At 41.9% G+C, this 23,827-nt stretch overlaps 2 protein-coding genes across 8 annotated transcripts in view; both read right to left on the bottom strand.

The window, feature by feature from the left end:
• The window catches only part of LOC117809669 (para-nitrobenzyl esterase-like), a 13,212-nt gene extending 4,750 nt beyond the window's left edge, over positions 1 to 8,462 (bottom strand). The window contains exons 1-9 of one of the 4 annotated variants that reach the window (XM_034679133.1): positions 8,373 to 8,422; positions 7,017 to 7,106; positions 6,625 to 6,919; positions 6,065 to 6,485; positions 4,394 to 4,501; positions 3,942 to 4,138; positions 1,792 to 1,988; positions 1,654 to 1,712; positions 1,379 to 1,546 (exon numbers count right to left, since the gene is read on the bottom strand). In XM_034679133.1, coding sequence (XP_034535024.1) covers positions 1,379 to 1,546; positions 1,654 to 1,712; positions 1,792 to 1,988; positions 3,942 to 4,138; positions 4,394 to 4,501; positions 6,065 to 6,485; positions 6,625 to 6,888 — 1,414 coding nt within the window. In that variant the 5' untranslated portion in view covers positions 6,889 to 6,919; positions 7,017 to 7,106; positions 8,373 to 8,422. Of the gene's footprint in view, positions 1 to 1,378; positions 1,547 to 1,653; positions 1,713 to 1,791; positions 1,989 to 3,941; positions 4,139 to 4,393; positions 4,502 to 6,064; positions 6,486 to 6,624; positions 6,920 to 7,016; positions 7,107 to 7,983; positions 8,007 to 8,372 lie in introns of those variants that run through there. The other 3 variants (XM_034679125.1, XM_034679149.1, XM_034679141.1) reach the window with 3 other exon arrangements.
• A 3,934-nt stretch (positions 8,463 to 12,396) lies between these two features.
• LOC117809645 (para-nitrobenzyl esterase-like) lies at positions 12,397 to 21,998 on the bottom strand. 4 transcript variants are annotated; one of them, XM_034679114.1, is made up of 11 exons: positions 21,876 to 21,962; positions 21,484 to 21,506; positions 20,126 to 20,396; positions 19,566 to 19,986; positions 17,884 to 17,991; positions 17,435 to 17,631; positions 14,986 to 15,182; positions 14,848 to 14,906; positions 14,573 to 14,740; positions 13,378 to 13,605; positions 12,397 to 12,708 (listed from the first exon to the last, which is right to left on the bottom strand). In XM_034679114.1, exons 3-11 carry the CDS (start codon positions 20,387 to 20,389, stop codon positions 12,566 to 12,568), a joined length of 1,785 nt encoding a protein of 594 aa, XP_034535005.1. In that variant the 5' UTR covers positions 20,390 to 20,396; positions 21,484 to 21,506; positions 21,876 to 21,962; the 3' UTR covers positions 12,397 to 12,565. The 4 variants fall into 4 exon arrangements, with proteins under 4 accessions (XP_034535005.1, XP_034534997.1, XP_034534980.1 ...); XM_034679106.1 differs by lacking the exon at positions 21,484 to 21,506 and adding an exon at positions 20,518 to 20,607 and having other exon boundaries at positions 20,126 to 20,420; positions 21,876 to 21,957; XM_034679089.1 differs by lacking the exon at positions 21,484 to 21,506 and having other exon boundaries at positions 21,876 to 21,998.
• Between the last annotated feature and the right edge of the window lie 1,829 nt (positions 21,999 to 23,827).

The following is a 23,827-nucleotide window of genomic DNA, read 5'->3' as shown; positions in this document are numbered from 1 at the left end:
AGAAGGGATTCCTTTTGTGTTTTCAAATCTAGAACCAGTCGTTGCATCGATCTCTTCAATTGAAGAATCAACTATTGTTGAATGCAGAGTTTGAAGGGAGCTCCAAACTTTTGACTGGTAGTGTATCTCTAAATGTAAATATTATGAACAGATACCTGGATGGTGCTGCTTGGTCAGGACTAGTGATGTGTCGGTCGCGAACGATCTGGCTCTAAGAGTCGGCTCTTTGAAGTGAACGACGGGAGCCGGCTCCTGACTGGGAGATGATTTTTTAAATTGTTCTTGTTTTCATTTAAAGGGAATGTGAGGAGTTTTGAAATGGCTGAGAAACAGACTGAAACTGATACTGATGCTTCTTCATAACCTTTAAGAGCAAACAAGACCATCAGCAACAAAACTGATGCCTGCTCTGTTGACATTTTTAATGCTTGAAATCACTGAGAGGGGGTAGGTGTCAGACTGGATGATTGACATCGCACTTTAGAAACAGCATTTATTGACTGTTTTCTTGGAAAATAATCAAAATGGTGATAAAGTTGACTGTTGGAAGACAACAGGATTATGTTTTTGTACAAAACACTACTTTTGCATGTACAGGACGAGATAAGAGGTATCACTTTGTCCACAGGGGGCGACACAGAATGTACTGGAAAGGTGAGAAAATGAGTGACTGCAGGAAACTTTGGACACATTTAAACGGCATAGACTGTTTAAAGGCAGAGTTTAGACTGCGCAAGGTGAAAATGTCATCAATCAGGGTCCACAACAAACATGCAAAGGCACATTAGATCTGTCTGTGAAGGTTCTCAGTCATCCAGGTCATGGACATTAGAACTGTTTATCCATCAGTGCAATAAGTGAAGAATAAAGACAGTGAAGGGAACCTTTAATGAAGGTGTTTAAAAGTTTATGCATAATATACTGACATCAGAGGTTGGACCTTTTTGTCTAACTGAGAAGAGTCTTGTTTTTGTACTTTATATTTAATTTTGTAGCACTCTGCTCCATGTTGAGTATATAAATAAAGCCTGATAAATGATACACATTTGATATAATGTATATTTTTTACATTAGTAATTCTTTTACAAATAATTTTACATTATTTTAGGTCATACAGTAATTGAAACAAGAAAACATCTGAGGAGCAACCTGGGAGCCCAAAGTGGTTTGTAGTGAACCGTACCAAAAGAACCAGTTCTCTAAAAAGAGCTGGAATTCCCATCACTAGTCAGGACACTGAGACTTAATCTCAATGAGGCTTTTATCTTTTAGCTTCTTAATAATCTTCATAACTTGATATCTGTATCCGTTCAGACACCTGTCTTCATATATACTATATTTTAAAATAACATGTGAATGTATTTGTGAATGTGTGTACCTGCAGCCCTCCAGGCCAGGTCGTTGTTGGGACAGGTGCTCCTGATGTCGGACACCATGGTGGTGTAAGCCCTCTCTGGACAGCGGTCTGTGGTGGGGCAGGGTTGGGAGCTTGGATATAGGTCCAACGCGTCATTGGGAAGACTCTCAGAGAAGGTCTGAAGATTTTCTGTGTGCAGCAGAGAGGCGTGACTGCAGGTGACGTGTCATACTAGCCTAAAGTCCAAAGTCTAAAACCTGGTGTTGTGGATTTTAACAACCATCATCAGCTCTCACCTCTCACAAACCAGTGGTAGTCCCCCCACGTCCACATGGTGATGTTTGGAGAGTGAGGACTGCAGAGAGGCACAGATCCCTGAGTAAAGTCTGACATGAACAGCTGACCGTGTTAAACCTGAACGAGCGAGCTCTCACCTGACGTCGACTTCCTGCTCCGTCGTCCCGATCACAAAGGGGACGTCATTGTAGTCTCCTTTCTTCTCCCACACCTCAAAAGGGTTACCTTCCAGGACGTATCCGTCCGTCACGACGATCTGACCGGCGAAGATTCCTCTGACGGGGAGGTCTGATAGATCTGCTGCCCAGGAAGGATACTCCTCAAACGGGGCGGCCTGCGAGGGCAGAGCGGAGGAGATTCAAAGCTGGACTCAAAGCATCACTTACGGCTCAGTCAGGGACTTGAGAAGCGTCCGCGTGCAAAAGTGAAGAGAGAGTCCCCCCTCCAGATATGTCTGCAAGATAAACACCATCATCTCAGGTCTTCAGTTTGCTGAAATAACATCATGATGCAGATTAGTCAAAAGTCAAAAGTCAAGGTTTGTCAGGTCTGTCCTCAAGAGGAGAAGAAAACTACGTCTACAATGTTTGTTTGTTGAATGGAGGTCTATGAAAGAGGATTAGAGACACTGATGTTTTTATTCCTCCCTCAGAATTCAGCGTTTGTGTGCGTTTGTGTGAAAACACAGGGCGACAGAGGATTAAAGGATGGGGATATGAAATCTATACACTAAGGGATGAGAGGTCTGTAAATATCAGAAACTGAATAAAACACAAAGATAAAAACTAAAGCGAGGAAACAAAACAGTAAACGAATAAAATTAAAATAATAAAACATAAAGAATAAAATCTGCCTTCTTACTGAGGATCGAAAAACAAACAAAACAGAAAGTTATGAGAAACTTAAGAGGTTGAGGAAAACTTTGAGGGAAACTTGAGGTTTAAAAACAAAGACAGAAAATGTGAACATAAGGAGAAATGTAAGAGGAACTGAAAGCAAACATGCAGAGACATTTCAGAGGAACTTGGCAGAAACTTTGAACAGACTTACGAAACATTAGAGCAAAAATATGTCTGAGAAAAACAAACTCAAAATTTAGGAGAAAGTGAGAGACAGTGTGCCTCATGCACGAAAAAATGTTCTCTTATTTTTCATCTTATCTACAATCTTTCCTTGTTTTGTTTGCACCCTTTAAATCCTGAGATCTAATGTTTTGGGATTTTTGCTGCACTATGGTTGAGAGAACGTTAATAAGTAAAATCCATTTTCAAAGTCCACAAAATGTTTGTCCAAAGCAAGTTTTAAAACTGAGAAATATAAAAACAATGCATCATGTAATTACATTTAGATAACTGTTTGTTTTAAGAGGCATAAAACTAGACTAGACTAGACTAGACTAGAATAGACTAGATTAGATTAGACTAGACTAGACTAGACTAGACTAGACTAGATCAGATTAGACTAGACTAGAATAGACTAGATTAGATTAGACTAGACTAGACTAGATTAGACTAGACTAGATTAGGTTAGACTAGACTAGAATAGACTAGATTAGACTAGACTAGACTAGAATAGACTAGATTAGATTAGACTAGACTAGACTAGACTAGACTAGATCAGATTAGACTAGACTAGACTAGAATAGACTAGATTAGATTAGACTAGACTAGACTAGATTAGACTAGACTAGATTAGGTTAGACTAGACTAGATTAGATTAGACTAGACTAGACTAGATTAGACTAGATTAGACTAGACTAGAGTAGATTAGACTAGATTAGGTTAGACTAGACTAGACTAGATTAGATTAGACTAGACTAGAATAGACTAGATTAGATTAGACTAGACTAGACTAGATCAGATTAGACTAGACTAGACTAGAATAGACTAGATTAGATTAGACTAGACTAGACTAGATTAGACTAGATTAGATTAGACTATACTAGATTAGACTAGACTAGACTAGTTTAGACTAGATTAGATTAGAGTAGATTAGATTAGACTAGACTAGATTAGATTAGGTTAAATTAGATTAGATTAGATTAGATTAGACTAGACTAGATTAGACTAGACTAGACTAGATTAGACTAGATTAGACTAGACTAGATTAGATTAGATTAGATTAGATTAGATTAGATTAGATTAGATTAGATTAGAGAAACTTTACTGGCACATTTTGCTGCAAAGTTGAGATAAGGGAAATGTTTAAAAGAGAGACTTGAAAGAAACAAGGCAAACACTCAGAGAAGCTACGGAGAGATTCTAAAGAAGTCTGAGAAGTTCAGTACCTCCAGGATCCGTTTGATGGGCAGTCCTCTGAGGCAGGTCAGGTCTTTGCAGCCCGTCTTCCTCAGAAACACCAGGTTGTCGGACTCGGCCTGTTCCAGTGTGCTGTTCCTGACGTACGAGCCGCTCATGTCCACCGCCCCATGGAAGAGACCCTTCGCCAGCGGTGACATCATGAGGACGCGGACTGACGTCCCACCTGCAGACGAATCAGAGCAAGCATTTCATCGAGCACTGAGTCAGACGATACATGTTGCGACAAACCTTCAGAGGGAGGAGTTCAGGAATAAATGATCCTGTAAGAGTCGTTAGATGCATTTTCAAACATAAGGGTGTTAAATATACTTTCAGTAAAGCATCAACAAATATCCAAACAGAGTGAAAGAAGAGTTTTGATTGAAGTTTGTTAAAAGAAGCTAAACTAAGAGGTAGAGCTGACCCGCCCCCCTCATACCTGCGCTCTGTCCAAGTATGGTGACTTTCCCAGGATCTCCTCCAAACACGTGGATGTTCCTCTGGACCCACTTCAGAGCTGCGATCTGGTCCATGAAGCCATAGTTCCCTGTAGCAAAAAGAGAAGAGGGGGGGGGTCGATTATCAACCTGAACCTGCTTTTACGTGACCTTGTTCCAGGTGTCCCACTTCCACGGTCAGAAACAGAACCAGCTCCTGGCAGCGTGGACTAAATTTAACTCTTTTCAAGCCGAGGGAGCGAGGAAGTGGGCCGTGCAATCAGGAGGATTCAGAATTAGAAAAGAGGCTCCGGGATCACGAAGAGGACTCGCGCGCCTCGTGTCGTCACGCCACAGTGTCATGCAGGCTCTCTGATTTAACAGGTCATCACACGTCAAGGGCGCAGGGCGAGGCGTTTCATCGTTATGTAACACTAATTACACAGCCTGACTCACAACACGCTAATTCAAGTCCAACAGAGAGTGAGGATCCAAACATGATCACGGAGGAGAGGCTCAGGAATCAGCTCCTGTGATCCGTCCTGCATTAACGTTCATTAAGAATTCACTTCTTGATGGAGAGGTAGAGACTTCTCTGCAATCAATCAGACCGGGAGCACAATGCAAACACTATAAATATTTAAATCTTCTGCTTAATGGGTAAAGAGCTTGTAAGAAAGAGCTGCAGTGCACATTATGAGTCCTTTCAAACTCTGATAGAAAACATTATAAGACTTCGAAGGCTGCAAAACAACGAAACACTTCCTCAAACTTTTTAACCAGCATGTGAAAAACTGCAGAATCATTTCACTGCTCTTAATTTAAGTCTCATTGTATCAGGATGAAAGCTGCTCTCTGACCTCTGCTGGCACCAAATCCACACCGTATTAAAGGTGAAGTAGCACAAATAGTGACTTTTAAAAGGAGATTAATTTTGTCACCTTTCCAGAAACCCAGTTTGAGCCTCTAACAAACAGTTTGTGATTTGGAATCAGGACTAAATGTCGCCAATAGCATGAAGAATTGTGCACCATTTCAAAGTCCAGTCCACAAAGATCATTCATTAATGTGGAGAGCCGTGTCCGGTCCGTCTCCGATCCGTCACAGCACCAGATGTGATATGTTTCTATTCTAGTCAATGTGTTAACTTCCACTGGATCCGCTTCGGTTGCGTTCCAGTTGGTCGGAGCCCTCCGGATCAGAGATGCAAGGTTTCTAGTTTTGCCGGATGCCGGAGCACGATGCATCAATCTCAACAGAGCAGATGGAGCGGACAGGAAGTCAGGTTTCACCAAAACAAAATGAAAACATCCGGTTAATTTTCAGAATAAAACACTCTGTGTTATCACCAGATCGTATTTCACTTAACTACAACAACAAACCAAAGTCATGATGAGCGGAGCCAGGCCTGGAGTCACCAGGTCAGAGGTTTTCAGAGGACCAGAAAGACAACGTGGATGAGGAGAGGAGGAGGAGGAGAATCCCTGATTCAGTGATTACCGTGGGGAAACCTCGGTCACATGACTCCAGCGAAACACAGCGGATCAGAGACGGGCCGAACACTGATCTGGTGGAAGTCTGGTGATGTTACTCCCTGCTGCCTGAATAGGAGGAGCTCCAGAGCCTATAAAAGACACCACACCACCTCAGACTTTGACCGTGTTCAGACTGACCTGAGTTATTCTTTGGAGAACCTTCTCTCAGGAGCTCCAGTGCCAGGAACCCGAAGGCGTTGAGTCTGTAGTTGAAGCTGACGTAAACTATCCCGGTGTCTGCAGAGAGCTTCTCTGTGGGCGAGTATCCCTGCTCTCCTCCACTGAAAATCATCAGGCCTCCTCCGTGAATCCACACCACGACGGGCAGCTTGGCCTCCGGCTGCAGCGAGGGCGTCCACACGTTGATGAAGAGACAGTCCTCCTGACCCATCTCCTTCCCCGTGCTCGTCAGAGGCCTCGCCTGAGCGCACGAGCTGCCGAATCGTCCCGCGTCTGCCAGCCTGCTCCTGCACTCTGGATCAGCTGGCGGGGCCCAACGCAGGTCACCGACGGGTGGAGCAGCGTAGCGCATTCCTTTGAAGGAGTACGCTCCATCTTTCTGCAAGAGAGGGATTCAAAAGTTAAATACGTCTGGAGGAGAAGAAATACTAAATCCTGCTGTGGAAACAATTATTCCAATTCACTGGATTTCAATTTGAACTACTTTGCCCTCGTGGTGATCTGCTTTCCAAACTCACGTGTCTTCCTCGAAACTCTCCGCAGTCCGTGGTCACCTGTGCGAGGCCAGGCGGCAGCGTCTGCGCGATGTAGCCCAGGTAGGCGGCGAGCGAGAGCAGACCGAGCACGCCGAGGCAGATGATGAAGATGCAGCGTCTGGAGAGCACCAGCAGAGGGCTGATGTAATGTCTGTGACGCACAAACTGCGGCTCCTCCTCCCCCTCCTCCTGGACCAGGTAGCGGTACTCGGTCCTCTCCGGGACCTCGAAGGCGTCCTCATTCATCTTCACTCTGAGACACAGACAGCAGACAACACTGAGCACAAATAAGAGACATGTGTTTCCTTTAGCACTCATTTAAACTCTTAAACTAAACCTATCCTGAAATACTGCTTCTTTAAATTTTACATTACAGTTGGTTTCGGGCCGCATGTGGCCTGCAGGCCGCTAATTGAATAGGGCTGCTCTAGACCAGGGGTTCCCAAGGTGTGGGTCGGGACTCTCTGGGGGGTGCGAGACACAAATGGGGGGGGCGTGAGATGTCTTCCAGAAGTTAATTATCAAAAGCATCAGTAGCAGCAGGTTAATTCATAACAGCACAGGAAACACAGACACATGCTCATATAGGTAGGCTTAGTTTCTGCAGACCGGCTAAATGAAGACACATTAAATCACTTTGAGCATCTTATAAAATAAGCTTATCAGCTTTTATAGGCCACAAAGAGGTGTCTCTGTGAATTTCAGACTGTTTCATGACAGGCTGAAAACTCCACACAGGAGCTTTAATATCCAATATTAAAATAACTGTGTATTAAACAGATAAGAGTTCTCACTTTGGGGCGCTGGTGGCCTAGCGGTCTAAGCGCCCCACGTACAGAGGCTACAGTCCTCGTCGCAGGGGTCGCCGGTTCGATTCCCGCCCGGTCGACCATTTCCTGCATGTCTTCCCCCACTCTCTACTCCCCATATTTCCTGTCTCTCTCCAGCTGTCGTTTCAAATAAAGGCAAAAAGGCCAAAAATATAACTTTAAAAAAAAAAAGAGTTCTCACTTGTCCACTAGGGGCGCCAAAATCAACAGAAACAAAGTTACTCACTAAGGCTTTAAATTCTGAAATACACACAGACAACCTTTATTATCAACAGCTTTAAAATGCAACACATTGATGCTGCAGTAATGTTTTTAAGAAGTATATTAAATCAAAGTAAAAATGGACCTAGAGGAAACAGTTACTGCACTTTTTATATTTTTAATTTGCATAATACACAAAGAACATGCTGCTATGAATAAATCTGTTTATTATATCAGGTTTGAGTGCAGGACTGAGTCTTAAAGTCTGAAGTTTGTGTGCTTTAATTTAGAAAAACAAGAATCTACATAACTCTGATATTGTTTACAAGGGGACTACACACACGCGCGCGCACACACACACACTCATAGAGAGAGAGAGGAAGGTAAGCACGAAGAACAATAGGCGGATATAAGAGAATATAAATACCGTTATTGTCTAAAGCTGGTGAATCTGAAGTCTTTAGTTAATTTAAACATTAATTTAAATCTTTATCAGTCAAACTTTCATTAAACTCTCACTTTGAGTTTGTTTTTAACGGAAAACTGACAAAAAACTATCAACAAACAACCTCCAGGTTCTCTCCTGCTGTTTCCTTTCTAAGACAGAAACTTCCTCTAACTCCTCATTTTTTGTCCCCAAATATTCTGACTCTTGATGTAACTCTGAAACAATTACAACAAAGAGCTTTAATCACTCACCTTCACCTGTCAACACAAAAAACACAGACGAGGAAAACTCCAAAACAGGAAAGTTGACGCATTTATTTTCCTGTAGGCGAACTGCGCATGTCCTAACGGTTATCATGTCCTTTTTTTTCTTGTAGGCGAACTGCGCATGTCCTAACGGTTATCATGTCCTTTTTTTTCTTGTAGGCGAACTGCGCATGTCCTAACGGTTATCCTGTCCTTTTTTCTACATTTAAAGAGACAGTACGCTTAAGAGGCAGACCGTGATTTACCCTGAAAATATGATCAAAAAATAGAGGGATAAATATAGTATATGTATAAATTATCTGAATTATTTTTAAATAATACTAATTTAAAGTATTTAACAATATTTTTTTTAAGTTGTTTTTGAAATTAATATCTGTTAGTTTTTTGTTTTTTTTTTCAATATTTTATTTATAGTTTTTCGTTTTTACAAAGTGAAGTATGTCGTAAACAGAGCACCATACAATACAAAGTGAAACACCTAAGTAAACAAATAAAGAGTATGGTACTGATAAGTATTAGCAGAGAGAAAATAAACAAAAACAACCAAAGAAGAACAAAACAAAAACAGTGCTGCCAGTTCACAGAGATACATAAATAGTGTTTCATAATTTTTATCACTAAAGTAACAACTCAGCAATAAGGTAAGGCGACATGAATAGTTGGTGGAAAGAGGTTTAAGGGCTCACCAATTCCCTCCTATATTGACGGGTCAATGTGACATTGTGCCAAAAAAGGTCCCCAAACTTTCTCAAATTTACTCTGTGTGTTGGGTTTGTGCAAACGCAGCTTTTCCATTTGTAAAACATATAGCATGTCCTTAAGCCAGTGCAAGAAACAGGGTGGTGAGGTGGACTTCCATGTAAGGAGAATAAGTTTTTTAGCAACCACCATCCCCAAGTGCAAAGCAGTCTGCATATCATATGACCACTTGAAAGTCTCTGCAGAGCATCCAAAGATGGCCAGGTTGTGGTCGGGTTGAATATCTGTTAGTTTTTTATTTAAAATATTTTCAGGTGCATATAATGTGCGTTTAGTGTGTTTTTAACATTTTAAAGCTCCAGTAAGAACATTTTGTTTGATCACGAAACAAGCTCAAACTAATATTGTTGTCTTTTTATGAACTAAAAAAGCAAACAACACCATCAGTGACAACACTGATACCTATGTAGTCATTTGTAAATGTCTGAAACTGCTGGCTGGGGGTAGGTGTCAGTTTAGCTTATTAAGCAAAACAGACTTTTTTTTTTTACATTTTCTATTTGAGATTTTATGGGTATATGTGTTAAAAAAAAAGCAAGGGTGGGTTTTTTGTTTTTTTTTTGTAAACCACTACTGTACTAGTTTGTTGACAGGGGGCGCCAAAATCAACATAAACTTACGGGAGCTTTAAGGTGTTTTTTTTTTTTTTTTTTTGATGAGGTTTGGCACATTTCTTTTCTTTTTATTTCCCCTATAGACGGATAAACATGTTTTTGAAAGTATATATATAATGAATCTTGTAAATTTTAAATATGTGTGTGTGTGTGTGTGTGTGTGTGTGTGTGTGTGAGGTCCAGCCTTAAAGACACAGGAGCTTCAGGATCTGCAGCTGTAACCAGAGACACACTCAGCAGCATGCTGTGCTGCCGCCATCTGCTGGACACACGGGGTACTGCAGGGAGAGAGGGAGGCTCCACACAGCAGCTACAGGAGAAACTTTATGATTTAACTTCATATAGAATGAAAAAAAAAAAACATTTTTAAGACCTTAATGTTTATAAAAGTGTACAAATACTTCCTGTGCAATATATTCTAGTAAAATAAAACTTTTGCCAGTTATGAAGCAGACTAAAATTAATATTGATGCATTTTTTATGACATAACTAAGAAAACAAAACTGTCAGCAACAGGATTTACCATTGCTATGTTGTGATTTTAATTCTTATAAGCACAGCCAGAAGGTAGGAGTCAGACACAATGTCAAAATGATAACAGTACAAATAGCATTTTTACAAGAGATTAAACCATTCTTACATTTTGTACTGTATGTCTACAGAGATGTGTTGTGTGTAGTTTGTTTAACCTTACATTTCCAGGTCATAAAACATATTTAACCATATTTTTTTAACAAATCCAGACAGTTTTTGATATATTCAACTGTTTAGAAAAAACATGTGACACCATATGTTAAGTGTAAGCTCCATATAGAGGCTGCAGTCCTTGTTGCAGCGGCCTCTGGTTCGACTCCAAACCTCAACCGTTTTGCTGCATGTCCCCCCCACTCTGCTCCCCACATGTCCTGTCTCTCAGTAAAGGTAAAAATGTCTCCAAATCTGTGCAGATGAAGGAACTGAACCACCTCTTCATGCCCCTTTAAATGAACAGACTTCAGCCTTGACCTTTCACGTGTAAGAAGTGTAATATATTTAAGGTGAGGCGGTTCATGAAGGATAATTTAAGACATGTTCTGGGTTGTCCCCCCCAGGAATGCCATACTGTTGTCTTTTGTCTTGTTGCTACACTCACGCTGCAATTGTTCTCTGTGCAATAACCTAACTTATCCATGCTAAAGTAGAAAGTGTACATACACAAGCTGTTAGCAAAATAATTTTCCCCCAATGGGGATCAATGCAAGTATCCTACCTTATCTTTACCTCATGCAATTATTTTTTTTTAGACAACATTAAATTATAATAGTTTTTGATAGTATTGAAGAAATGTTGACTGGGGATTTGGTCGTCCTGAACATGCTCTCTGGAGAGCTAGACTCTTCTTGAAGACCCAGGTCCTTATTTGTAAGTATTATAAAGGGTGGTGTGTCGAATGTTTCCCAAAGAGATTTTAAATCTGCAAGAAAATGATCGTTACATACGTCTCAGGTTTTCAGATATCAGTGATTTAGTTTTGTCTGAAAGCTCACCTGAAGCAGAAAACAACATCACAAAGTACTTTAAATAAAAATGAAACTGAAACGGTTCAAGTGGTTTTCAATTTATTGAGTGTAAAAAGAGTGATTACATCAAAGCAGCCGCGGTAAAAAATCAAGCTGTTAACACAGCGTAAAGAATCAGAGCTTATGAGTGGTTCAAAAACAATCATGGTGGAAAGAGAGAGAGAGAGAGAGAGAGAGAGAGAGAGAGAGAGAGAGAGAGAGAGAGAGAGAGAGGTAGAGGTTTGTTATAAACGTGTGAAAAAGCTGATCTGATTCAACAACAAGAATAAAAAAGTATAACAGTTGAAGTGCCCCGCCTCTTTCTAATGTCTCACAGCAGTCAAACTCCATCCCACCATTAAACATCTGAGACGTTCATACTGGAGGAGAGATGTTCCAGGGTTTTAAACATTGTGTCAAACTTGCAATAATAAAAGGGCTTGAGTCTTAAGGCTGATTTATACTTCTGCGTCTCCCCTACGCAGCAGGGGCTGACGCGGACATGAGCCCCACATACTTGTGCGTCGGTGTGTCCGTGTCGCGCAGCAATTCTCCGCCGAAACGCCTGAGGGCAGTGTGGTCTCTCTGATAGCCGGTCGCCTGCTTCCGGTCCCGCTCCGATCTCTGTTTACTTCTCCACTTCGATTCAGAGCGTGTTCTGTTAATCTACAGCTGATACATGTTGCTGTTTATCATACAGACATGATTACATGAAGAATAGAGAGGAGGAGATGAAATACACGGCCGATGTGTGGCCGATGTCCGGGATCCCGGAAGTGCTGTGAATACGGGAAAGACAAAGCCGTCGAGCGGACCAATCACAGAGCTTGCGGTCCGCATCGGCTCCACGGGGAGTTACATTTTGGAGGAGGTGCACGTCAGCTACGTGCGTAGGCCTCTGCGTAGGTACGGGAGCTACGCGGACCTACGGCGTAGGCTACGCCGTCGATTCGACGCAGAAGTATAAATCAGCCTTTAGACGTAGACGCCCTCCAGTGGACGTTAGAGTAAATGAGAGAAGCTATATTCAGACGTGGACGTTCTCCTTTCTTCATAACAGCAGATTTAAACTACAGAGAAATCAATCCACACTTCAAATATACTGAATGTTCAACTTTCACACGTACAGTGAGTCACGTGGATTTGAGCTGCAGGATTAAAGCTGGAGTGTTGAACCCGTGTTTGTCTGCCTGAGCAGTGATTTAAACCTTGATGCGCACTGATGGAGTGTTCAGAGAAACGCCGTCCGTCCGTCTTCAGTGTGCCGTCAGTCCATCCAGGCGTAGTCGTACAGGCCGTTAGACTTCCACAGCTGACACCGAGCGTCCGAGTAGTTCTGGTGCACAGACAGGCTGTCCGTCAGGACAGCAATGGCTGATGGGTATTCTGGCCACTCGCTCTCCATCTTACCTGAAACACAGAGGAGGAGTGTCGTCAATCATTAGACGCAGCCACAGACGTGATATGAGGAGCAGACTCAAGAGACTTTCAGCTGGATTCTTCCTGAAGGCCAGCAGAGGGCGACGAGGAGCACAGTGTTTATGTGATTTATACCTTTACCTAAGTTAACAGGAGGAACTTTACCTCTGAACTACGTGCGTTTTGAATGGTGGACCCAGGGTCTAAATTTAGTTCAGGGGTAGATAATCTCCCCCCTAAAAAGCCCCTGCTAGGGGCGCCTTGTATTGCTCATAATGATACCTGCCTGTCCGTCTGCTTCTATGGTGTCATCTGTGATGAATGGCATTCCTCTTTGTTTTACTGCCCTCTACTGGTCTGGTGGTGTAGTGCATTTACTTTTTTTTTCTCCATACGTCACTGGCCTGATTTACACAATCTACCCAGGACTTCAGCTCGCGGTTGAAATGCAGACAACAATGGGGGCACAGGAACCTTTGAGTTCTGGGTAAAGTAGTTCTGGGGGCTAAAAGACCCTGGGACTCTTGGTAGAAATGCACCTCTTGACAGCTTGAGACCGACAAACAGTAAGAAAAAACAATGCATGCCGTCATGGTGCCTACATCTTTCATTTCTTAAGTCTTCAGCTAACTCAAACAAGGTGACAGGAAGTGTCCTCACCTGTTTTGGCAAAGTTGACGAAGTGGCGTGTGATGAGATCCTGGAACTTCCTGTCTTCGTCAGACAGAGGTTTCCCCAAAGCGTCCTCCAGCCCTCCAAAGAACGCCAAGATGTCCAGAGAGTGGAAGGAGAAGCGGCTGGGGAACGGCAGCAGGTCGCTGAACGAGGTCACGGGTCCTGACGGCGTGTACGTCACCACGTATCGATACACGGGGCTGTGGAGGGCCGCTATGAAACAAGAGTTTAGTGGCTGTACTGAAGAAAACATCAAACATCATCAGTGTTTTTATGTTGCTCTGCTGAGTTGTCTGAATATCTGAGTCACACTGTTTGTAAAACTTTCTCAATCATTCATAAAACTGAGAACACTTTGATTTGATCCTGTAATGATTTCTGCACAAGCTCTCAAACTCACTTATGCATCATCGTCCCAGACCGGTCGTTAGTCTGCAGCAGAGGAAAAACTGGCTGCATGAAAATAAAAGAATCCAACGAACCGTAGAGTAAAAAAAATTACCCAGGATGCCCTGCGGTTTCCTCTCTCTACAGCTAAATGTCAGTTGACTCAGAGCTGCACCGCTGAGCGAGTTTAACAGACCCCACAGGCACAAAAACCTGCATGAAGCACAAATACACCGCAGAGCAAACTCACAGAGGAGCGCCCACAGATCTCTCCTTCAGAATAAGATAACTGGTTATGTGCTCTGATGAGCTGATGAGCTGAAACACTGCAGGGAGGCAGAGGAGAGGAAGGAGTGACAGCTTATCTGAGGACAATTTAGCTTCTTAATAATCTTCATAACTTAATATCTATATCCGTTCAGACACCTGTCTTCATATATACTATATATTAAAATAACATGTGAATAATGACCAGCGAAGGAGAGGAAATCTGGACTCAAACATCTGCCGGCTGCACTGGAAGCACAGAAATATGAAAAGCTGATTTATAGCTTCAACTACGGCATCTTAAAACAAGGTTGAATTCAATGTAAACATCACTTTTTACCACCTTGAGAAGATGCTATGCTGTCCTTAGTCTTATCTAAAACACTTCAGGGCATCTACTGTCAGAACAACTTATCAAACTAGAAGTTTGATCTTAAATTAAAAACTGTTACTTAGGGAGACGGATGGATGAATTTAGGTGCAGAACATTTAAAAACGTCACAGTGTAAGTTGTTCCCGGGCTTACCTGCAGCCCTCCAGGCCAGGTCGTTGTTGGGACAGGTGCTCCTGACGTCGGACACCATGGTGGTGTAAGCCCTCTCTGGACAGCGGTCTGTGGTGGGGCAGGGTTGGGAGCTTGGATATAGGTCCAACACGTCATTGGGAAGACTCTCAGAGAAGGTCTGAAGATTTTCTGTGTGCAGCAGAGAGGCGTGACTGCAGGTGACGTGTCATACTAGCCTAAAGTCCAAAGTCTAAAACCTGGTGTTGTGGATTTTAACAACCATCATCAGCTCTCACCTCTCACAAACCAGTGGTAGTCCCCCCACGTCCACATGGTGATGTTTGGAGAGTGAGGACTGCAGAGAGGCACAGATCCCTGAGTAAAGTCTGACATGAACAGCTGACGGTGTTAAATCTGAACGAGCGAGCTCTCACCTGACGTCGGCTTCCTGCTCCGTCGTCCCGATCACAAAGGGGACGTCATTGTAGTCTCCTTTCTTCTCCCACACCTCGAAAGGGTTACCTTCCAGGACGTATCCGTCCGTCACGACGATCTGACCGGCGAAGATTCCTCTGACGGGGAGGTCTGATAGATCTATTGACCAGGACGGATACTCCTCCCACGGGGCGGCCTGCGAGGGCAGAGCGGAGGAGATTCAAAGCTGGACTCAAAGCATCACTTACGGCTCAGTCAGGGACTTGAGAAGCAGCCGCGTGCAAAAGTGAAGAGAGAGTCCCCCCTCCAGATATGTCTGCAAGATAAACACCATCATCTCAGGTCTTCAGTTTGCTGAAATAACAACATCATGATGCAGATTAGTCAAAAGTCAAAAGTCAAGGTTTGTCAGGTCTGTCCTCAAGAGGAGAAGAAAACTACGTCTACAATGTTTGTTTGTTGAATGGAGGTCTATGAAAGAGGATTAGAGACACTGATGTTTTTATTCCTCCCTCAGAATTCAGCGTTTGTGTGCGTTTGTGTGAAAACACAGGGCGACAGAGGATTAAAGGATGGGGATATGAAATCTATACACTAAGGGATTAGAGGTCTGTAAATATCAGAAACTGAATAAAACACAAAGATAAAAACTAAAGCGAGGAAACAAAACAGTAAACAAATAAAAATAAAATAATAAAACATAAAGAATAAAATCTGCCTTCTTACTGAGGATCGAAAACAAACAAAACAGAAAGTTATGAGAAACTTAAGAGCTTGAGGAAAACTTTGAGGGGAAACTTGAGGTTTAAAAACAAAGACAGAAAATGTGAACATAAGGAGAAATGTAAGAGGAACTGAAAGCAAACATGCAGAGACATTTCAGAGGAACTTGGCAGAAACTTTGGACAGACTTATGAAACATTAGAGCAAAAATATGTCTGAGAAAAACAAACTCAAAATTTAGGAGAAAGTGAGAGACAGTGTGCCTCATGCACGAAGCGAGACATGAAAAAATATAACCCTTATTTTTCATCTTATCTACAATCTTTCCTTGTTTTGTTTGCACCCTTTAAATCCTGAGATCTAATGTTTGGGATTTTTGCTGCACTGTGGTTGAGAGAACTTTAATAAGTAAAATCCATTTTCAAAGTCCACAAAATGTTTGTCCAAAGCAAATTTTAAAACTGAGAAATATTTAAAAAATGCATCATGTAATTACATTTAGATAACTGTTTGTTTTAAGAGGCATAAAACTAGACTAGATTACATTAGCCTAGACTAGACTAGACTAGATTACATTAGACTAGACTAGACTAGACTAGAATAGACTAGATTAGACTAGACTAGACTAGACTAGAATAGACTAGATTAGACTAGACTAGACTAGACTAGAATAGACTAGATTAGATTAGACTAGACTAGACTAGATCAGATTAGACTAGACTAGACTAGAATAGACTAGATTAGACTAGACTAGACTAGACTAGAATAGACTAGATTAGACTAGACTAGACTAGACTAGAATAGACTAGATTAGATTAGACTAGACTAGACTAGATCAGATTAGACTAGACTAGACTAGAATAGACTAGATTAGATTAGACTAGACTAGACTAGATTAGACTAGATTAGATTAGGTTAGACTAGACTAGAATAGACTAGATTAGACTAGACTAGACTAGACTAGAATAGACTAGATTAGATTAGACTAGACTAGACTAGACTAGATCAGATTAGACTAGACTAGACTAGAATAGACTAGATTAGATTAGACTAGACTAGATTAGACTAGACTAGATTAGGTTAGACTAGATTAGATTAGATTAGACTAGACTAGACTAGATTAGACTAGATTAGACTAGACTAGAGTAGATTAGACTAGATTAGGTTAGACTAGACTAGACTAGATTAGATTAGACTAGACTAGAATAGACTAGATTAGATTAGACTAGACTAGACTAGATCAGATTAGACTAGACTAGACTAGAATAGACTAGATTAGATTAGACTAGACTAGACTAGATTAGACTAGATTAGATTAGACTATACTAGATTAGACTATACTAGATTAGACTAGACTAGACTAGTTTAGACTAGATTAGATTAGAGTAGATTAGATTAGACCAGACTAGATTAGAGTAGAGTAGAGTAGATTAGATTAGATTAGACTAGACTAGATTAGATTAGGTTAAATTAGATTAAATTAGATTAGATTAGACTAGATTAGACTAGACTAGACTAGACTAGATTAGACTAGATTAGACTAGACTAGATTAGATTAGATTAGATTAGATTAGATTAGATAAGAGAAACTTTATTGGCACATTTTGCTGCAAAGTTGAGATAAGGGAAATGTTTAAAAGAGAGACTTGAAAGAAACAAGGCAAACACTCAGAAACTTCAGAGAAGCTACGGAGAGATTCTAAAGAAGTCTGAGAAGTTCAGTACCTCCAGGATCTGTTTGATGGGCAGTCCTCTGAGGCAGGTCAGGTCTTTGCAGCCCGTCTTCCTCAGAAACACCAGGTTGTCGGACTCGGCCTGTTCCAGTGTGCTGTTCCTGACGTACGAGCCGCTCATGTCCACCGCCCCGTGGAAGAGACCCTTCGCCAGCGGTGACATCATGAGGACGCGGACTGATGTCCCACCTGCAGACGAATCAGGGCAAGCATTTCAATGAACACTGAGTCAGACGATACATGTTACAGCAAACCTTCAGAGGGAGGAATTCAGGAATAAATGATCCTGTAAGAGTCGTTAGATGCATTTTCAAACATAAGGGTGTTAAATATACTTTCAGTAAAGCATCAACAAATATCCAAACAGAGTGAAAGAAGAGTTTTGGTTGAAGTTTGTTAAAAGAAGCTAAACTAAGAGGTAGAGCTGACCCGCCCTCATACCTGCGCTCTGTCCAAGTATGGTGACTTTCCCAGGATCTCCTCCAAACACGTGGATGTTCCTCTGGACCCACTTCAGAGCTGCGATCTGGTCCATGAAGCCATAGTTCCCTGTAGCAAAAAGAGAAGAGGGGGGGGGGGGGGGGGGGGGGCTTGATTATCAACCTGAACCTGCTTTTACGTGACCTTGTTCCCGGTGTCCCACTTCCACGGTCAGAAACAGAACCAGCTCCTGGCAGCGTGGACTAAATTTAACTCTTTTCAAGCCGAGGGAGCGAGGAAGTGGGCCGTGCAATCAGGAGGATTCAGAATTAGAAAAGAGGCTCCGGGATCACGAAGAGGACTCCCGCGCCTCGTGTCGTCACGCCACAGTGTCATGCAGGCTCTCTGATTTAACAGGTCATCACACGTCAAGGGCGCAGGGCGAGGCGTTTCATCGTTATGTAACACTAATTACACAGCCTGACTCACAACACGCTAATTCAAGTCCAACAGAGAGTGAGGATCCAAACATGATCATGGAGGAGAGGCTCAGGAATCAGCTCCTGTGATCCATCCTGCATTAACATTCATTAAGAATTCACTTCTTGATGGAGAGGTAGAGACTTCTCTGCAATCAATCAGACCGGGAGCACAATGCAAACACTATAAATATTTAAATCTTCTGCTTAATGGGTAAAGAGCTTGTAAGAAAGAGCTGCAGTGCACATTATGAGTCCTTTCAAACTCTGATAGAAAACATTAGAAGACTTCGAAGGCTGCAAAACAACGAAACACTTCCTCAAACTTTTTAACCAGCATGTGAAAAACTGCAGAATCATTTCACTGCTCTTAATTTAAGTCTCATTGTATCAGGATGAAAGCTGCTCTCTGACCTCAGCTGGCACCAAATCCACACCGTATTAAAGGTGAAGTAGCACAAATAGTGACTTTTAAAAGGAGATTAATTTTGTCACCTTTCCAGAAACCCAGTTTGAGCCTCTAACAAACAGTTTGTGATTTGGAATCAGGACTAAGTGTCGCCAATAGCATGAAGAATTGTGCACCATTTCAAAGTCCAGTCCACAAAGATCATTCATTAATGTGGAGAGCCGTGTCCGGTCCGTCTCCGATCCGTCACAGCACCAGATCTGATAGGTTTCTATTCTAGTCAATGTGTTAACTTCCACTGGATCCGCTTCGGTTGCGTTCCGGTTGGTCGGAGCCCTCCGGATCAGAGATGCAAGGTTTCCAGTTTTGCCGGATGCCGGAGCACGATGCATCAATCTCAACAGAGCAGATGGAGCGGGACAGGAAGTCAGGTTTCACCAAAACAAAATGAAAACATCCGGTTAATTTTCAGAATAAAACACTCTGTGTTATCACCAGATCGTATTTCACTTAACTACAACAACAAACCAAAGTCATGATGAGCGGAGCCAGGCCTGGAGTCAACAGGTCAGAGGTTTTCAGAGGACCAGAAAGACAACATGGATGAGGAGAGGAGGAGGAGAATCCTTGATTCAGTGATTACTGCGGGGAAAGCTTGGTCACATGACTCCAGCGAAACACAGCGGATCAGAGACGGGCCGAACACTGATCTGGTGGAAGTCTGGTGATATATTCCCTGCTGCCTGAATAGGAGGAGCTCCAGAGCCTATAAAAGACACCACACCACCTCAGACTTTGACCGTGTTCAGACTGACCTGAGTTATTCTTTGGAGAACCTTCTCTCAGGAGCTCCAGTGCCAGGAACCCGAAGGCGTTGAGTCTGTAGTTGAAGCTGACGTAAACTATCCCGGTGTCTGCAGAGAGCTTCTCTGTGGGCGAGTATCCCTGCTCTCCTCCACTGAAAATCATCAGGCCTCCTCCGTGAATCCACACCACGACGGGCAGCTTGGCCTCCGGCTGCAGCGAGGGCGTCCACACGTTGATGAAGAGACAGTCCTCCTGACCCATCTCCTTCCCCGTGCTCGTCAGAGGCCTCGCCTGAGCGCACGAGCTGCCGAATCGTCCCGCGTCTGCCAGCCTGCTCCTGCACTCTGGATCAGCTGGCGGGGCCCAACGCAGGTCACCGACGGGCGGAGCGGCGTAGCGCATTCCTTTGAAGGAGTACGCTCCATCTTTCTGCAAGAGAGGGATTCAAAAGTTAAATATGTCTGGAGGAGAAGAAATACTAAATCCTGCTGTGGAAACAATTATTCCAATTCACTGGATTTCAATTTGAACTACTTTGCCCTCGTGGTGATCTGCTTTCCAAACTCACGTGTCTTCCTCGGAACTCTCCGCAGTCCGTGGTCACCTGTGCGAGGCCAGGAGGCAGCGTCTGCGCGATGTAGCCCAGGTAGGCGGCGAGCGAGAGCAGACCGAGCACGCCGAGGCAGATGATGAAGATGCAGCGTCTGGAGAGCACCAGCAGAGGGCTGATGTAATGTCTGTGACGCACAAACTGCGGCTCCTCCTCCCCCTCCTCCTGGACCAGGTAGCGGTACTCGGTCCTCTCTGGGACCTCGAAGGCGTCCTCATTCATCTTCACTCTGAGACACAGACAGCAGACAACACTGAGCACAAATATGAGACATGTGTTTCCTTTAGCACTCATTTAAACTCTTAAACTAAACCTATCCTGAAATACTGCTTCTTTAAATTTTACATTACAGTTGGTTTCGGGCCGCATGTGGCCTGCAGGCCGCTAATTGAATAGGGCTGCTCTAGACCAGGGGTTCCCAAGGTGTGGGTCGGGACTCTCTGGGGGGTGCGAGACACAAATGGGGGGGGCGTGAGATGTCTTCCAGAAGGTAATTATCAAAAGCATCAGTAGCAGCAGGTTAATTCATAACAGCACAGGAAACACAGACACATGCTCATATAGGTAGGCTTAGTTTCTGCAGACCGGCTAAATGAAGACACATTAAATCACTTTGAGCATCTTATAAAATAAGCTTATCAGCTTTTATAGGCCACAAAGAGGTGTCTCTGTGAATTTCAGACTGTTTCATGACAGGCTGAAAACTCCACACAGGAGCTTTAATATCCAATATTAAAATAACTGTGTATTAAACAGATAAGAGTTCTCACTTTGGGGCGCTGGTGGCCTAGCGGTCTAAGCGCCCCACGTACAGAGGCTACAGTCCTCTTCGCAGGGGTCGCCAGTTCGATTCCCGCCCGGTCGACCATTTCCTGCATGTCTTCCCCCACTCTCTACTCCCCATATTTCCTGTCTCTCTCCAGCTGTCGTTTCAAATAAAGGCAAAAAGGCCAAAAATATAACTTTAAAAAAAAAAAGAGTTCTCACTTTGTCCACTAGGGGCGCCAAAATCAACAGAAACAAAGTTACTCACTAAGGCTTTAAATTCTGAAATAAACAGACAACCTTTATTATCAACAGCATTAAAATGCAACACATTGATGCTGCAGTAATGTTTCTAAGAAGTATATTAAATCAAAGTAAAAATGGACCTAGAGGAAACAGTCACTGCACTTTTTATATTTTTAATTTGCATAATACACAAAGAACATGCTGCTATGAATAAATCTGTTTATTATATCAGGTTTGAGTGCAGGACTGAGTCTTAAAGTCTGAAGTTTGTGTGCTTTAATTTAGAAAAACAAGAATCTACATACCTCTGATATTGTTTACAAGGGGACTACACACACGCGCGCGCGCACACACACACATAGAGAGAGAGAGAGAGGAAGGTAAGCACGAAGAACAATAGGCGGATATAAGAGAATATTAATACCGTTATTGTCTAAAGCTGGTGAATCTGAAGTCTTTTGTTAATTTAAACATTAATTTAAATCTTTATCAGTCAAACGTTCATTAAACTCTCACTTTGAGTTTGTTTTTAACGGAAAACTGACAAAAAACTATCAACAAACAACCTCCAGGTTCTCTCCTGCTGTTTCCTTTCTAAGACAGAAACTTCCTCTAACTCCTCATTTTTTTGTCCCCAAATATTCTGACTCTTCATGTAACTCTGAAACAAATCCAACAAAGAGCTTTAATCACTCACCTTCACCTGTCAACACAAAAAAACACAGACGAGGAAAACTCCAAAACACAAAAGTTGACGCATTTATTTTCCTGTAGGCGAACTGCGCATGTCCTAACGGTTATCATGTCCTTTTTTTTCTTGTAGGCGAACTGCGCATGTCCTAACGGTTATCCTGTCCTTTTTTCTACATTTAAAGAGACAGTACGCTTAAGAGGCAGACCGTGATTTACCCTGATAATATGATCAAAAAATAGAGGGATAAATATAGTATATGTATAAATTATCTGAATTATTTTTAAATAATACTAATTTAAAGTATTTAACAATATTTTTTTTAAGTTGTTTTTGAAATTAATATCTGTTAGTTTTTTTGTTTTTTTTTTCAATATTTTATTTATAGTTTTTCGTTTTTACAAAGTGAAGTATGTCGTAAACAGAGCACCATACAATACAAAGTGAAACACCTAAGTAAACAAACAAAGAGTATGGTACTGATAAGTATTAGCAGAGAGAAAATAAACAAAAACAACCAAAGAAGAACAAAACAAAAACAGTGCTGCCAGTTCACAGAGATACATAAATAGTGTTTCATAATTTTTATCACTAAAGTAACAACTCAGCAATAAGGTAAGGCGACATGAATAGTTGGTGGAAAGAGGTTTAAGGGCTCACCAATTCCCTCCTATATTGACGGGTCAATGTGACATTGTGCCAAAAAAGGTCCCCAAACTTTCTCAAATTTACTCTGTGTGTTGGGTTTGTGCAAACGCAGCTTTTCCATTTGTAAAACATATAGCATGTCCTTAAGCCAGTGCAAGAAACAGGGTGGTGAGGTGGACTTCCATGTAAGGAGAATAAGTTTTTTAGCAACCACCATCCCCAAGTGCAAAGCAGTCTGCATATCATATGACCACTTGAAAGTCTCTGCAGAGCATCCAAAGATGGCCAGGTTGTGGTCGGGTTGAATATCTGTTAGTTTTTTATTTAAAATATTTTCAGGTGCATATAATGTGCGTTTAGTGTGTTTTTAACATTTTAAAGCTCCTGTAAGAACATTTTGTTTGATCACGAAACAAGCTCAAACTAATATTGTTGTCTTTTTATGAACTAAAAAAGCAAACAACACCATCAGCGACAACACTGATTCATATGTAGTTATTTGTAAATGTCTGAAACTGCTGGCTGGGGGTAGGTGTCAGTTTAGCTTATTAAGCAAAACAGACTTTTTTTTTTTTTACATTTTCTATTGGAGATTTTATGGGTATATGTGTTAAAAAAAAGCAAGGGTGGGTTTTTTGTTTTTTTTGTAAACCACTACTGTACTAGTTTGTTGACAGGGGGCGCCAAAATCAACATAAACTTACAGGAGCTTTAAAGTGTTTTTTTTTTTGATGAGGTGTGGCACATTTCTTTTCTTTTTATTTCCCCTATAGACGGATAAACATGTTTTTGAAAGTATATATATAATGAATCTTGTAAATTTTAAATATGTGTGTGTGTGTGTGTGTGTGTGTGTGAGATCCAGCCTTAAAGACACAGGAGCTTCAGGATTTGCAGCTGTAACCCGAGACACACTCAGCAGCACGCTGTGCTGCCGCCATCTGCTGGACACACGGGGTACTGCAGGGAGAGAGGGAGGCTCCACACAGCAGCTACAGGAGGAACTTTATGATTTAACTTCATATAGAATAAAAAAAACAAAACATTTTTAAGACCTTAATGTTCATAAAAGTGTACAAATACTCCCTGTGCAATGTATTCTAGTAAAATATCAGAGTGTTAGTGCCAAACATGAGGAGAAAATATCATTTATTACATTTTATTTCACATTTTAAGAAAGCCATGAATTACACAAACTTAAGGCTCCTCTGAGGATTTTTTTTTGCCGGTTAGGAAACAGACTAAAATTAATATTGATGCATTTTTTATGACATAACTAAGAAAACAAAACTTTCAGCAACAGGATTTAC

This window comes from Notolabrus celidotus, chromosome 3 (genome assembly GCF_009762535.1).
Source record: "Notolabrus celidotus isolate fNotCel1 chromosome 3, fNotCel1.pri, whole genome shotgun sequence".
Taxonomy (NCBI): domain Eukaryota; kingdom Metazoa; phylum Chordata; class Actinopteri; order Labriformes; family Labridae; genus Notolabrus; species Notolabrus celidotus.
The sequence above is the reverse complement of the archived record's forward strand: the minus strand, read 5'-3'. Positions and strand labels throughout refer to the sequence as shown.